At 33.4% G+C, this 14,804-nt stretch overlaps 1 protein-coding gene across 1 annotated transcript; it reads right to left on the bottom strand.

The window, feature by feature from the left end:
- Nucleotides 1-11,367: 11,367 nt before the first annotated feature.
- LOC120124903 (teosinte glume architecture 1-like) lies at nucleotides 11,368-12,858 on the bottom strand. The gene is made up of 2 exons (XM_039143462.1): nucleotides 12,367-12,858; nucleotides 11,368-12,129 (listed from the first exon to the last, which is right to left on the bottom strand). Exons 1-2 carry the CDS (start codon nucleotides 12,567-12,569, stop codon nucleotides 11,514-11,516), a joined length of 819 nt encoding a protein of 272 aa, XP_038999393.1. The 5' UTR covers nucleotides 12,570-12,858; the 3' UTR covers nucleotides 11,368-11,513.
- Nucleotides 12,859-14,804: the final 1,946 nt, after the last annotated feature.

The raw sequence follows: 14,804 nt of genomic DNA, 5'->3' as shown, positions 1-14,804 counted from the left end.
TTTTTAGTTTAACAATTTATCCTATTCACGTCGTATAAATTACTACGGAGATGGTAATGATGAGTCTCCTGCAAGATTTTATTTTGATCTTTTCATTTTAGAGGTTAGATTCCACCTTCCCACGCACAGTTTCGTGACTTGGGTGTTAGATCATTATAGAATATCACCGTATCAATTGGTCGAAGCTTCCTAATGGTCCCTCATAGGTTATTTCATCTTTTGCGGGGAAAAGAAATGGGTGAACGTATTACACAGTCTTTTTCCTATTAATAGTGTGACTCAGCAGGACTGTACGAGGTTTTATATGCTTCACATGAAGAGGTGAGAAGGCATTTAAGATTAGATAGCTACTGGTTGGACTAAAAGATGAGGACTGAAATTGAATCATTTAAAGTTTATTGGAGTGGCTTGAAAGTTTCTCTGTAATGGAAAAGTTAATTGATGTAAAACTGAATATTATTTCTTGATTGAATTAAAGTAATACTGTTGTTATTTATATACATGTAGAGGCAACCGTTTAACAACTAAACAGCTATAACAGAAAGCAGTTATGCTGCAAACTAACATAAGTTGATAAGCAAAGCTAAGCTGGCACATGTTGCATGCTCGTGCATGTTGTACTCCATCCAATATGCTCCATGCTTCTTCCATCTTGAACTTCTTTTAACAACACAACACCCAATCTTTGTCTAAACACACAAAAATAATCTTTTGACAGCGCCTTCGTGAAGCCATCAACTACCTGATGCGAGGATGGTACATAGTTTACCTTTAATATGTTTGCTGCCACCTTTTCTCTCACGAAATGCACATCCAACTCCACATGTTTAGTTTTAGAGTGGTAAATTGGATTGGCACTCATCGAAATGGTACTGGAATTGTCACTCCAGATTACAGGCGTGCCTCGCAGCTTAATCCCCATGCTGTCATGTAATGCAGCTACCCATATAGCATCAGAGGATGCATCAGCCAAGCTTCTATACTCGGCTTCAGTTGTAGATCTAGATACAGTTTTATGTTTCTTGGAATTCCATGTGACTAAGTTACCAGCAAGATACAAACAATTGCATGAGATTGACCTTCGATCATCCACGCTACTTGACCAGTCAACATCTGCAAATGCAACAAGCTGAAAAGGCAGTTCATTTCGAGATAGAACAAGTCAATGGTCTAGAGTGCCATTTAAATATCTGAGAACACGTTTCACAACAAACAAATGTTGCTCACATGGTGCATGCATAAACTGTGCCAAATTATTGACACTATATGCTATGTCTGGCCTTGTGTGACATGTATATAGAAATGATCCTACAAGACTCCTATACTCCTTTGGATTAGTAGAGGACTACCAGCTTCTCTGGTCAACTTGAGTGAGGAGACCATTGGTGTGGGCATTGGTGAGGCATTGCTCATTTGTGTTTTATCCAAAAGTTCTATCACATACTTCCTTTGGCTCAGGAATATGATGTCACCCACATATTTAACTTCAATTCCAAAGAAGAAACTAAGTTGTCCCAAGTCTTTGAGAGAAAATTTCTCTCCAAGCAAGCTAACCACTTCTTCCACTTTGCAACTCATACTGCAGTAACAATTATGTCATCCACATACACTAGAACATAGACTACATATTGTTCTTTTTTCATTACAAATAATGAACAATCAGTAAGTGATGCTTCAAAACCAATATGTACCAAGTGTTCATTCAGCTTAAGATATAAGTTTCGAGGGGCTTTTCTTAGTCCATACAAAGCTCGATTTAGCTTGCATACTAAGGGAGTTCCATCTGAGTCAACTTTTTCAAATCCTTGAGGTTGTTGCATATATGCTTCTTCCTACAAATCTCCATTTAAAAAAACATTGTTTATGTCTACCTATCTCAAGCACCACTTCTTTTGAACAACTACAACAAGTATCACATTGATTATAGAGGAATTTGCTACTGGACTAAAGGTGTCTTGAAAATCTTGCCCAGGGATTTGAGAAAAACCCCTAGCCACCAATCTGGCTTTGTACCTTTGTAATGTGCCATATGTATTTCTTTTTATTCTAAACAGCCATTTGTATCCAACTGGGAATCTGCCCTCAGGTAGTCTTACCAGTGTCCATGTGTTGTTCCTGACCAAGGCATCATATTCTCCTTGAACAGATGTCTTCCACTTAACAGATTTAAATGCAGCGTGAATCAAGTGTGGTTCTTCTTCTTCATCATTTTGTATGCTTAGGTACACTTTGGGTTTGAAAATCCCTCTCTTGCTTCTAGTTATCATGTGATGACTAGGTACAACCTTGGAGCAGCTTCTAAGTCTGGCTGTGCCATCTCTTGTTTCTCATCCATTACACCGTTTTTAGTATTAACATGTTTCTCAGTTCCAGCTCCTTTAACATTATTTTTAGTTATATCATGATGAGAAAAACCAATATCTTCAGCTTCAGCAGACTGGTTCATCAGCCTAGATTCAGAATCTTGAACTGAACTGACTACAGGTGGTTGAGCATTAATCTGTGGACTTTGACCTATGTTCATGCAATCATCAGCTCGAGCACATACTCTATGAGCACCATTGATGACTGCCAGCTTTCGAGGAGATATCTGACCCGTGTTGGTTATTTTGTCACTACTTCCTGCAAAGGGAAAACAAGATTCATCAAAGACTACAAGCCTCAAGATATATATTTTCCCACTTGGTGCCAAGCATTGATATCCCTTATGATGGGCACTATAGTTAAGAAATGTTCATGGTTGAGACCTAAAGTCCAACTTATATTGCTAAAACATTCGAAGATGTGGGAAACATATGCACCCAAAAACACGCATATCATTGTAATCTGGTTGCTTGCTGTAGAGTGCTTCAAAGGGTGACTTTCCATGCAAGACCTTAGTGGGCAATCAGTTTATAAGATACACAGCTGTACTTACAGCATATGACCAGAACTTTAATGGTAATGAAGCTTGTGCCATTAAGACTAACGCTGATTCAATAACATGTCGGTGCTTTCGCTCTACCACACCATTTTGCTCTGAGGTGTGAGGGCATGTCAATCGATGGTTGACTCCCATATTGGCCAACATTACTGTTAATGGCATGTATTCTCCACCTCAGTCAGTTTGCAGTTCCCTTATTTCAGTTTCAAACTGAGTTTTTACAAATGCATGAAACAATTGAAAAGCCTGAAAGGTTTGGTCATTGTTCTTGAGCAAATATACCCAGCAGTGCCTTGTACATGCATCCACAGAGGACACATAATACCTGAAACCATTTGAGATTATGTGCGAAGGTCCCCATAAGTCAGAGAATACTAACTGAAAGGGTTTGTCATACATTTTGGTTGACTCATAAAATGACATTTTATGGTTTTTCCCCATTCGACAAGCTACACAAACGTTTGTACATTCTTTATTAAACGAGGAGGTAACATTGACCCCAATTTGTTTACAAACTTGCATCAATGGTGCATGAGCAGGATACCCAATCCTTTGATGCCACAAGTCATACATGTTTATGCTAGTGGCTACATTTACTACTATTGAACTTGACTTCTTATTACAAGATGCATTATAAGCAGTATACTAATACAGACCAACAGTCTCTCATCCTTGCAACAACACTTCTCTAGTCTTCTCATTCTTCACCAGGCAGTGACTTGCATGAATCTCAAAGAATACTCTGTTCTCTATAGCAAACTTAGAGACAGATAAAAGGTTTTTAGTGACATCAGGAACATGCAGTAGATTATGAATGTAAAGGGCTCGAGATCTGGTTTGAATGAGGGATGAACCAGTCTTATATATATCAAGATTCTTTCCATTTCCCACAACTAACTTACCTAGTCCATAATAGTCAGATCCATTGTTAAGTTTGGAGCTATATGGGGTGACATGATGAGTAGCTCCTAAGTCTATAACCCATTTATCCTAGCTGGAAGGTGATGAAGATGAGGTCTGTATTAAAGCACATCCATTATTCATACAGGTATAGCATTCATTTTCAAAGCCAGTTACATGTGTGTTGAAAGACTCGTGTCAGCCAAAACTCCTGAAAATGACTAATCAAACCGATGCCAGCATCGATCCACAATGTGCCCCATCTTTGCACACAATTGACATTGCACCCTTGCTCTTCCACGACCTCGAGTACCTGTTCAACCACGAGAGTACTATTGTGACATTCTTTCATTTCCAGTGTACTGCTGATCAGCAGATTGATCAGAGTATTTTCTTTGATTGTTATTCTGAACATGTACAACGTTGGCACTGAGAAGTGGTTGAGACTATACTTGAAAGCTTTTAAGCTGAGCTTCTACATCAATTAGTATATACTGGGCTCCATCCATTGTGAAGGTATCTTTGCTTGCTGTAATAACAACAACAAAAGATTGATATTCAAATGAAAGTCCATTCAGAATTGTGGCAACCTGATCAATGTCAGATATGACACTGCCACACGCTGTTAATGCATCACACACTTCTTTGATTGAAGTGAGGTATTATCGCATGCTCTCATCTCCTTTCTTGATGGATCGTAACTTGCAATGCAAGCTCATTATGCTGGTAGTCGATTGATTGGAAAAAGAATTTAAGAACTGTAGCCCATACCTCAGCAGCAGTTTCAGCACCAACGAACTGTGGAAGTAGATGATCACTAAAGGTGGATAATAGCCATGAGGCCATGGCACTATCTTGTGCCACGAACACATCATACTCCTCATTGATTACAAGATTGACATCTGTATCAAGTATTCTCTCATGAGGGGAGTTAAGATCACCGGTGAGTAATCTCTCGAGTCGATGACTTCGAACTGTTAAAAGGACCTGCTGCTTCTATCGAAAGAAATCCATTTCATCAATCATGATGTTTATGCGTTTATTAGTAAACATCTTGCTAGGCCTTAATAACATCTATAACAGAAAGCAGTTATGCTAGAAACTAACATAAGCTGATAACCAACGCTAAGATGGCACATGCTGCATGCTCGTGCATGTTGTACTCCATCCAATACTCTAAGGGTTCAATTTTTCTCTCCGATAAAACATACCTGGTGAATATACAAGGCAGTGAAGGAACATTATAAGACTAGTGGGGTCATGGTCCCTTAAAAATATTATAAAGTGTATAAGTATATATATATATATATATATATATTAAATTATTAAATTTGGTCTTCTCAAGGATCATATAATAAGTTTTTAATTTGTTTGTTCTAAAAAATCATATATGCTATTTTAAAATATGAATATCACTTGGGTATTATTTATTAAAAAGAGTTAATATCTAATTTTTTAATATTTATTATTTTTTGTACAAATTCTTATTTCATTTTTAAATAAATAAAAACTATCTTTCTTTGTATTTCTAATTTCATCTTCTTTGAGATGTTCTTCCTTGAATTGAGAATTTCAATCAAGTTATAGAATATTTCGTATCAATTGAAGGTATTTTTTTAAAAAATATTTTTAAATTCAATTTATATTTATAGTTTATTTCAAATATTTATATTTATTAGGTGGTTAATAAATTTATTTTATCCCATTATATGAATTTTTTTAAAAAGCGTATACATATTTTGATTATATAACTATAAATATAATTTTTCAAAATTATTGATAAATTTGTATAATATGTGGATTTATTATAAAGTTAAACTAATATATATTTATGGTTATATGTTATAAGTCGTGTGAAATCATGGGAAAACAAAAAAGATTAGATTTAAAAAAATATTAATAATATAGAAATGAGTATATCATAAAAAATTCTAAGGATTGAGCATCAGAGTCGTAGCTAATCTTTTCCTAAGTTTCCGGTAGTTGAGGTTGAAGGCATTAGTCTTCTATTTATTGATTGTGATCCCGGGTTACGTAAGCCAATGTGAGAATATCCAGTTAATCAATGCTATAAACATACTTGAGAACAAGTTTGTATCAAATCCGTCTCTCTAGTTATCCATTTTTTCTATAAAAAAACATCGTACATGTTATCGATATTCTCGATTTGCTCAATTTTTTAAAATGGTCCCCTAAAACATAATGGCGATTTCTACTTAAAATACGAGAGTATCTATCCTAAATTAAAAAAAAAAAGCGGATAGATGTTTTTTAAAATATTATCCCCGAAGAAATTGCCCAACAAATCTATAAGAGATCAGATAAATATAAAAGATTATCAATTTATATTAACTCATTCTCAAGCTTCTTTTATATATGGTAGCATATATGTCCAGTTAAAAATACTTAGGAGAGAATAACGATGATATAATAGAAGGCCTGATTTAATAATACAAACAATAAACAAAGTAGCTTATGAGTTTGATATTTCATTGGGAATTTTCTGCCTAACACCATCAAGGACCCGCCTAAAACTCTTCTTTTACAACTTGATTGCTGTCTTAAATATTATTATTATTAGGGTATATCACATTAGAAGTCACTTATGTTTTTTAATTTGTCTTATTTTGATCATTAATCTTTCTAAAAAATATGTTTCGATCACTTATATTATTCATTTCTTTCGTTTCAATAACTTAACCGTTAATTCTCTTGCTTTATGACACTTCAATAAAAAAGATTAATTTCTAATTTGATACTCGATTTTTTTAAAAATTCATTTTTTTTCTCTATGTTAAAAGGAACCTAAAAATTCTCTCAATCTCTCCTTATCTAGAAAAATCTCTTTTGTTTTTTAGTTTAAAATTTAAATTTACTATCGTTATCGTCTTTAGGCGCTATCCGTGCTATTTTCGACATTGCCCTCCGATCAACACTTTATAACAGGGACGAAGCTATGCTTCATCTAAGGGGCCACTGCCCCTTAATTTTTTATTATTAAAAAATATTTATGAAAACAACATCCCTGATTGAGAAGACTTTTAAATTAAGAGCATAGGAGATATGTGCACTTAAAACTCTTAGCCTACCTGAGAAATTATTTAATAGATTCGGCTCATCACATCATCTATGATCTTACTTAATAATATTCATTTATTTCAAAGTAATTTTCAAATAACAACTCACTCTTTATTTACATATAGAAAAGAGAAAAAAAAATCCACCTTAAAAAAAAAGATTGACAGAGACCATAGATAACGTAGTGAGTCAGGTCCATCAAATTATTTTCTATTTTAAGACTATCAAATTAGGCAGACATAAAACTTCTTTTGTATGCAACTGTCAACCAAAAACTAAAGCTTATTTTTAATATAAAAATCAAGATTTTTAACATTAAATTATTTTTATTTATCCTTTTGAACGAATATTATTTAGAAAATAATTAAAGCTTATTTTAATATAAAAAAACAAAATTTTATGTATATAAATATATTAAAATAAAATAAAAATTCATATAGATCGCATTACATATTAAATCAAACTTTAATGTTAAGATATAAGGATTGTGAGAAATTGCATAAGGAAGGATGCATGAGTGTTAGAGATTAGACATACCTGACGCGAAGACAACAAATATGTTATTGGTCTTGTTAGGATGGCTTTGGAAAGTGAGGAAGAGGCGTATATATTAATGAATCTTCTGACGGAGGTGATTCTACTGCTACGGGCAAACATCGAAGGGAAAACCACATTGAAAGTGTAAATAAATTATATTTGTAACACAAAATTTAACTTAGAAATTTCTGAATTACTATGTCCAAAAATATTTTGGTAAGATTAATAAATTTCTTGCAAATATATGTACTTTCGAGAAAATTGTAGGGGTAGGTGAATAAGAATCTTTCTAATTATTTTTTAGGTGGGGAAACTTCGTTTTCATAAGTAACTTTTTAGGTGAAATCAAGTTTCTTAGACTAACAATTAGAAAATTTTGTTCTTATTTGGACCAATTCATAGGTTTCCACTTAGGTTGCTTGGTTAATATCTTTGTTATAAATATATTCCAAGCTTCATCCATAATATTTTTTGAAACCAATTATTTTATTAGTTTTGATTTTTATAAACTATAATGATGAATTTAACCAGGGACGGACACAAGATTTTATGTTAGAGATGTTGAACTTGAACTTATAAAATTTTAAGAGGGCGAATAAAATTTTAGGGGGATCAAAACAGATTTTTAATAGAAAATAAATAGAAAAATCTAAAATATATGAGAATTTTAGATTTTTATGGGGCGATCTCTTTCACCTGCCCTCCGCCTAGGTCCATCCCTGAATTTAACATTTTCACTGTTTGATTTCACGTCGAGCACCCCATGCAATGAATAAGGTAGACAAATTGGACAATCGTAACGATGAAAACGAATAATTAAAAAATCAATCGTTAAATGAAATTATTAATCTCACACAAAAAAGAAATATATATATCATAAAATTTAAAAGTTGTAGCGGCGATGTACAAGTATATGACTTGATATAATTATTTACCAAGGTTAAGTGTATACAGGTAGAAACTGGTACATTAACATAAATTCAAGATGGATGAAAACTCGAAAGAGCACATACGATCACTAGAATGACTGATCCTTATGTATACAACTATTTCATATAATTTACTGAAACCCTCTGCTTGTGCGAAGACTCCCCTTCTCTATGTTTCATGTCCGGTGGAATCAATCGAGCTCAAAACGCTTTCGGACATTCGAAATAAAGCTGGCAGCCTTCACGTCCACATTGTCGTCGGCAGGACCCCAAGTCTTATTCGCATTATGCTCGTAAAAACTGGGTGGGTTGAAGGATACCCTCTGCGTTGAGAACGGAAGATTTGGAAGAGTGGTTTGTTCATTGGAATAGGGAACCACCTTGCTCGATTGCTGATGTGCAGCGGTGGCTCGTGACTTAGCAGTGGCTCGAGAGTAGAAAGACTTGGCCAACTTGCCTTTGGAAAAAATACCCCTCTTCTTATTTGTCTCCATTTCAGGGTTACCTTAAACAATAATGAAACAGAAGATATGTGAGCTCTTTTAGTGCAAGAAAAGAAGCTGAGAGAAGTCGGAAGAGATGGTTTTGGTTTGCATGACCGACGGGCAAAATCTTATGTATATATAGAGCAAGAGCGAGCAATGTGTGTGGCCAACAATCAACATCACCATCGGAATCTAGCTTTGGCTTTTAATATACTTAAAGAAACTAATATAATAAAGAGATTTTATTTTAGCCTTATGTGTGAAATGATGAGAGAAAAAAAGGTGGGTTTTTATTTATTTTTATTAAGTTAAGGTCATTATGGAGTTATATCTTTTTTAAATATTTGACAATAAAAATTCAATCGTTCTGTTGTAATGTTATTGCTCGAACATTTAATTTCTAAAAATCTAAGGAAAGAAGTACAAAATCTGTGTAAATCCGAGACAGAGGAGGGGAGTGGATAAATGATAGGAATATGTCCTGCACCAGGCCTATTATTGTATTGTGGTTTGAACCGTGTTGCACGACGTGGTCTGCTTATCAGAATTTTCCCTAGATCCTTCCTCCACCCCTCATCGGTGATAAGGCTGCCGGGCGACATAAGAAGAAATAGCCCGACGAGAATAGTCTCAAACGTAGTCAATCATTCCGGTTCATATTCTTTTTTAAGTACCTTAATTCTTTATGTTTTAATTTTCGATACTTCAAATAATTTATGTTAGATGAAGATTATCGATTGACTAACTATTAATAGAATATGTTTTATGGAAATAATTTGAGCTTGGAACCGATAATTTAATCGCATATGTTTACCTAATAATTAAAATTAAACTTCAATAAAACCGAATTTAAATTGAACCAAAATACCAACCCTACATTGATTTGGTTTTCCAGGTCTGTGATATGTTGTTTCTAAAGCAGAGCACTATGAACTTTATGGGAATTTCTTAAGGCCAATCGGCATTGATTAATTTGAACTTAGTCAAGTTCCGCGGTATACCTAAAAGTAGGAATTTCTTCTGTTTATTGACGAAAACCAAACTTACGCGCCTAAGAAATTAATTGGTAACCGCATTTAGGCATTTTACCTAACTAGAACAACTCGATCCTTTCATATATTATAAAACCCCGACTTTAGATGGATTGATGATTTGTGTGATTAGAAAGGGTGGTGTTGTTTTTCTTTAAATTCTTGAGTTCGAACAATTTTGTCCACATGATGTATATGTTTTATCAATGATTAAAAAAAGTATAAACCTATATTATCTTCTCACCATCTTAGCTTATTAAAATAATAATTATATTAGGGCTTAATATACTTTTAAATGCATAAATTATACCTCAAAATATGATTTGGTGCTCAAAGAATATTTTGCTAACAATAAGTGCCTAACATTTTCAACCTTACACTTTTAGGTGTTTGGACCGTAAAGGTCATTAATTTGACCATTAAGTGACGTGTGTCACTCTCATATTTTTTTATAAAAAAGTTAAAGAATATTATTAATTTAAAAGAAAAAATCAATTTTTCAAAAATTATAAAAGACCCCAAAACCTTAAATTTTCTCATTCCAACCCACGTTATCATCTGTCGTCGGCCATCACCGGCCGTCTTTATCGATGTCGAACGGCCACTCACCTATCATCATACCTCTATTGTCAAGCATCCCTCTTGCCATTGTCAAAATATCCCTTATACGATTTGCAATAGGTGAGTTTTGTAAGATTTGAAGAATTGTAGGAGATTGTACAATGAGAGGGAGGGGATGAACGGGGGAGGAGAGGAGAGGGAACGGGGGAGGGAAAGATTTTTTTTTCAATTTTTTTAAAACAATAATTTTATTATTAAAAATTTTAAAATATAACGATAAGTCCCTAAGTAAGTGTTACAGAAAAATATTAGATATTATTGTTAACAAAAAAATAATAATATTAAATCGTATTTTGAAGTATAGTTTAAACAATTAAAAATATATTAATCCTTATATTAATTAACTAAATCAAGTGTTGAAACCTGTACTAACTTTTATTAATTATTATGCTTTGTGAGTGGCATGTGCTTTAACCGGGCCTGAATGGAAATCTCTGGAAAAAATGGTAATTGGTATAGGAGGGGAAGGATGAGAGTTTCATTTAAATAAGGCATTTTATGTGTTCTTTTTTATCCACTTTCAACTTTGATTTATATAAAATCCACTTGACATTAAATTATTATATAATACATGTAAGCCTTACTTTATACCTCCTATGATTCGTTTCAAAATCTTATAATTTCAATTTGTAAACTGATCAAATAAATTTCTCTTTGAAACTACAACAATAACAAAAAATTTTTGAAATTAAACTTATTTTGCTTGCATAATACGAGAGTGTTGGTTGCCGGACATTAAACGAATATGTTTATTAACACTAAATGAACACATTTAAAAATAAATAAACGCACATGAACGATATATAAACATATTAAAAAATAAATAAACGAATATGAACATAACTTTACTCGTTCAAGCTCGATTCATTTACACCTTAATCAAAAGGTTCAAAAATCATTGGGAACTCACTTACACAAGGGCTACATAATTATTCCAAAAAGGAAATGCCTCTGCTTTAGCAACAAAACATTCTGATTGGAAGGGAGATTGGAATTTCATAGTATATTTTTACTCCCATGAGAAGGAAAGTGTGTGTTGAGTGCCACTTGCGGATGACCCTGAATGCTCGGTTCCTGCTTGCTCATCCTTATATTGCAAGCTTGGTATCAAGGATGGAGGTGTGCCTGACTGCACCATGGAGCTCGAAGTAATCTCCCGATTCTCAGCCGGTTCCGATGACAGAAGAGAGAGAGCATGGTTGGACTCGAAGGCTCGATTTAATGCATTCGAGAACATTTTCCGGCTGCTACCACCATTGCTTGATGAAGGATTGGTATTGACAAGTGGTTGACAAACAGACACTCCAGGGAGTGACAAATTAGTACCGTGTAAGAACGAGAATGGTTCTCCGACGATCGAGCTATTTTGGTTGCCAAAGTTTAACGATGAACTTATATCGGATTCGAATTTTATCACCCCGGTCGAAGAATCGTTCATGAATGTAGACGAAAACATTTGGGGACTACTGAATGGTACATATCTAGTAGCAGGGTGATTTGGAATAAACCTAACGGAATTTACCGATAGCGCATCGGGTTGAGGCTTTCTCCGACGTCGGTTGTGTCCGTCGAGACGCTTCCGGCAGCTCCGTTTCCCTTCATCGAACTCCGACAAGGAATGAAACCTAATGAAATCGCATTAACCAGAAACAGGCTAAATCATTTATCAAATGAAATAAGCCAAGAATAAAAGCATAAGAAAGAATCTTACAAAGGAAATCACATGAGAAAGTAACTCAATTCCCTTTCATGGTGCATAAAGCAAACATTAAGATAAACAAATCATAATCATAAACCTTAAATCACAAAGGAAAAATACCCAAAAATCTTCAATCTGCATAAATCAACTTAAAATAGTTTACCTGCTGCACTGCTGGCAAAATCGTTGCTCTTGACCCCTAATCGAAACTCTAGGGGTTTTGGAATGGAGTTCACATACTTTATGGCGTCGATGGTAGTCCCTGCATTTGCTGAGATCCGCCGTGCAACCATCGACGGAGCACGACGGTACTTGGTTTCCACTCCCGGGCGGCCGAGCCCTCTTAAACGACGGTGCTGATTCCATCAATGGCAGCTCAAGACCCTTACAGTAGCTTCAAAAATGACCCAAGCTCTCAAATCCAACAATGGCGACTCAATTTAACCCTGCTAACACGGCTGAGAACATATCAGCTTTAATTTATTTCTTGGTCTTCAATCCCATCACCTTAATCAACACAACAGCACAGATTCAAACGCCTATTGAAAACGTTGTTTGAAAACAAACGATGAAAAATCAAAATAGTTAAGATTACAAGTTTTTTTTTTACTTGTTTGGTTTATTTGAAGAAGAAATAGAGGAGGGGATTGATTGGTTTTGGAAACTCATGATAATGATCCTGCCTACTACAAGTGACTCATTATATATCACTAAATCAAAGGAGCAGTTGACAATTAATTTCTAATCAATGCTAATTGATTAGCTACTCTTTTAAAAAATTAAGCTTAATTTGAGAAATGAAAGATTGAACTGAACGGGATGATCCGCATATGCAGTCTTCTCTTGGTTTTCCAGAAGATCTAAATTCAAATAATTATATTTATTGAGTCTATATTTGTATGGTTAATAGTTAATTTTTTTAATAAATATTATATTATAATTATCCTAAACACAATATACAAAAATAACTGTTTGCACTCTAATCTTTTAAAAATAATAACATCCTCTTTTATTACTAAAATTATTTAAGGTCTTCTAAGAAAAATATTTATTAAATGAAATAATTAATATTTATTATTTTAAAATAAACAGACAAAAAGAATCTGGTGATTACATAATAAATTTAATCTTTAAAAAAATAATATTTAATAAATTTAAGTTTGAAATTTAATGGAAACAAATATAGGTAATTTTATATTAAAAACCCCAAATAAATAATTTTTTAAATAAATAAGACACACCATAAATTATTTGAAAAAATAACTCCCAAATCGTTCACATTGGACGACCTCGCATCCTTCAACAAGCGATATAAATCCGACGTGAGCACACTTTTCAGGTAAGTCAATAAAATAATTGGATAAAATGACATCGCGCATTGAGAAGCTCGAGGTAAACTTTAAGATCCAAAATATCACGAGATTTATAAAGGACCTTGCGAACTTGCAGGACGTGAGTTACATTTAAAACCGCACTTCTCTGGGTGCGAGAAGTGCTATAAATAGAGTTCTCCACTCTTATTCATCACCACACACATCCCTTTCATTTATTAAAAGATTTCATATCATGGCGACGATTCTATTAAGACATGATCGAAGTAACGTATTCGATTATTGATACGAATTATGAGCTAAATTAATTAATATTTATATTTTTTATATTTTTAATTCATCGGAAATGTTGTAAACAGAGTAGAGTGGGCACTCGCATTCCAACCACAACTAGCATGGAAGATATTTTTGGAAACAAATGATGGGCTTTAGTATTACTGCTTTTATACCATCATCATTATCATCATCATCATCATCATCATTCAACGTAAAAAATTTCTCTTACAATCCGGTGAATTAGGAGACCAGACAAAAATAGGAATTACACAAATGTTTTGATTATTAGATTAAAATTGATTTTTCAAAACAAAATAAAAATAAAGGTTGTAGTGTACCTACGTGTATCTTTCTTGGCCTCTAAATTCTACACGTTTTCTTCGTGCAAACAGTAAATCCTGAAGGAAAGATGACGTTAGATGTCCCACGACTTTGACCCTTTCTCAATGTTTTTTATTTAGAAAATTGTAGGTTATTTATATATATTTATGTAGTATAGCATACTACAATAAATAGATATAAACAGTTATAAAATAATTTAGTTAAATAAATAAAGCTTTGAATATATACGGTAATACATGTTATAATTTTAAATGTTTTAAAAATATATAAATAATTTATTAATACTCTTTATTAACAGGAATGTTTTTTTTCACTTCTCATTATTACAATATTATCTCTAACTAACTTTAAATTTAGTGCTACATCACTGCTCTTAATTTTGTCAATAACTAATCTCACTGTCGAACTTCAAAAATCTTGACGAAAATGATCATTATGCCTCATTAAATATGTTTCTTTTAAGCTTTAAATTTATATTATTCAAAATATCGTATTAGAAAACTAAAAACAACATCACATTTTATTTTTGGGTAAACTACATTGGTGGTCACTAAAGTTTAAATACTTTTTTTGTTTTCCGTACTGAACTTTCAAAAGTTACAAATTGGTCACTAATGTTATCGATTTGTAACAAAATTATCACTCGATAGTA

The sequence above is a fragment of the Hibiscus syriacus genome, unplaced genomic scaffold (genome assembly GCF_006381635.1).
Source record: "Hibiscus syriacus cultivar Baekdansim isolate YM2019G1 unplaced genomic scaffold, ASM638163v2 tig00110429_pilon, whole genome shotgun sequence".
NCBI classification, from domain to species: Eukaryota; Viridiplantae; Streptophyta; class Magnoliopsida; order Malvales; family Malvaceae; genus Hibiscus; species Hibiscus syriacus.
This window is presented reverse-complemented; position numbering and strand designations above follow the sequence as displayed.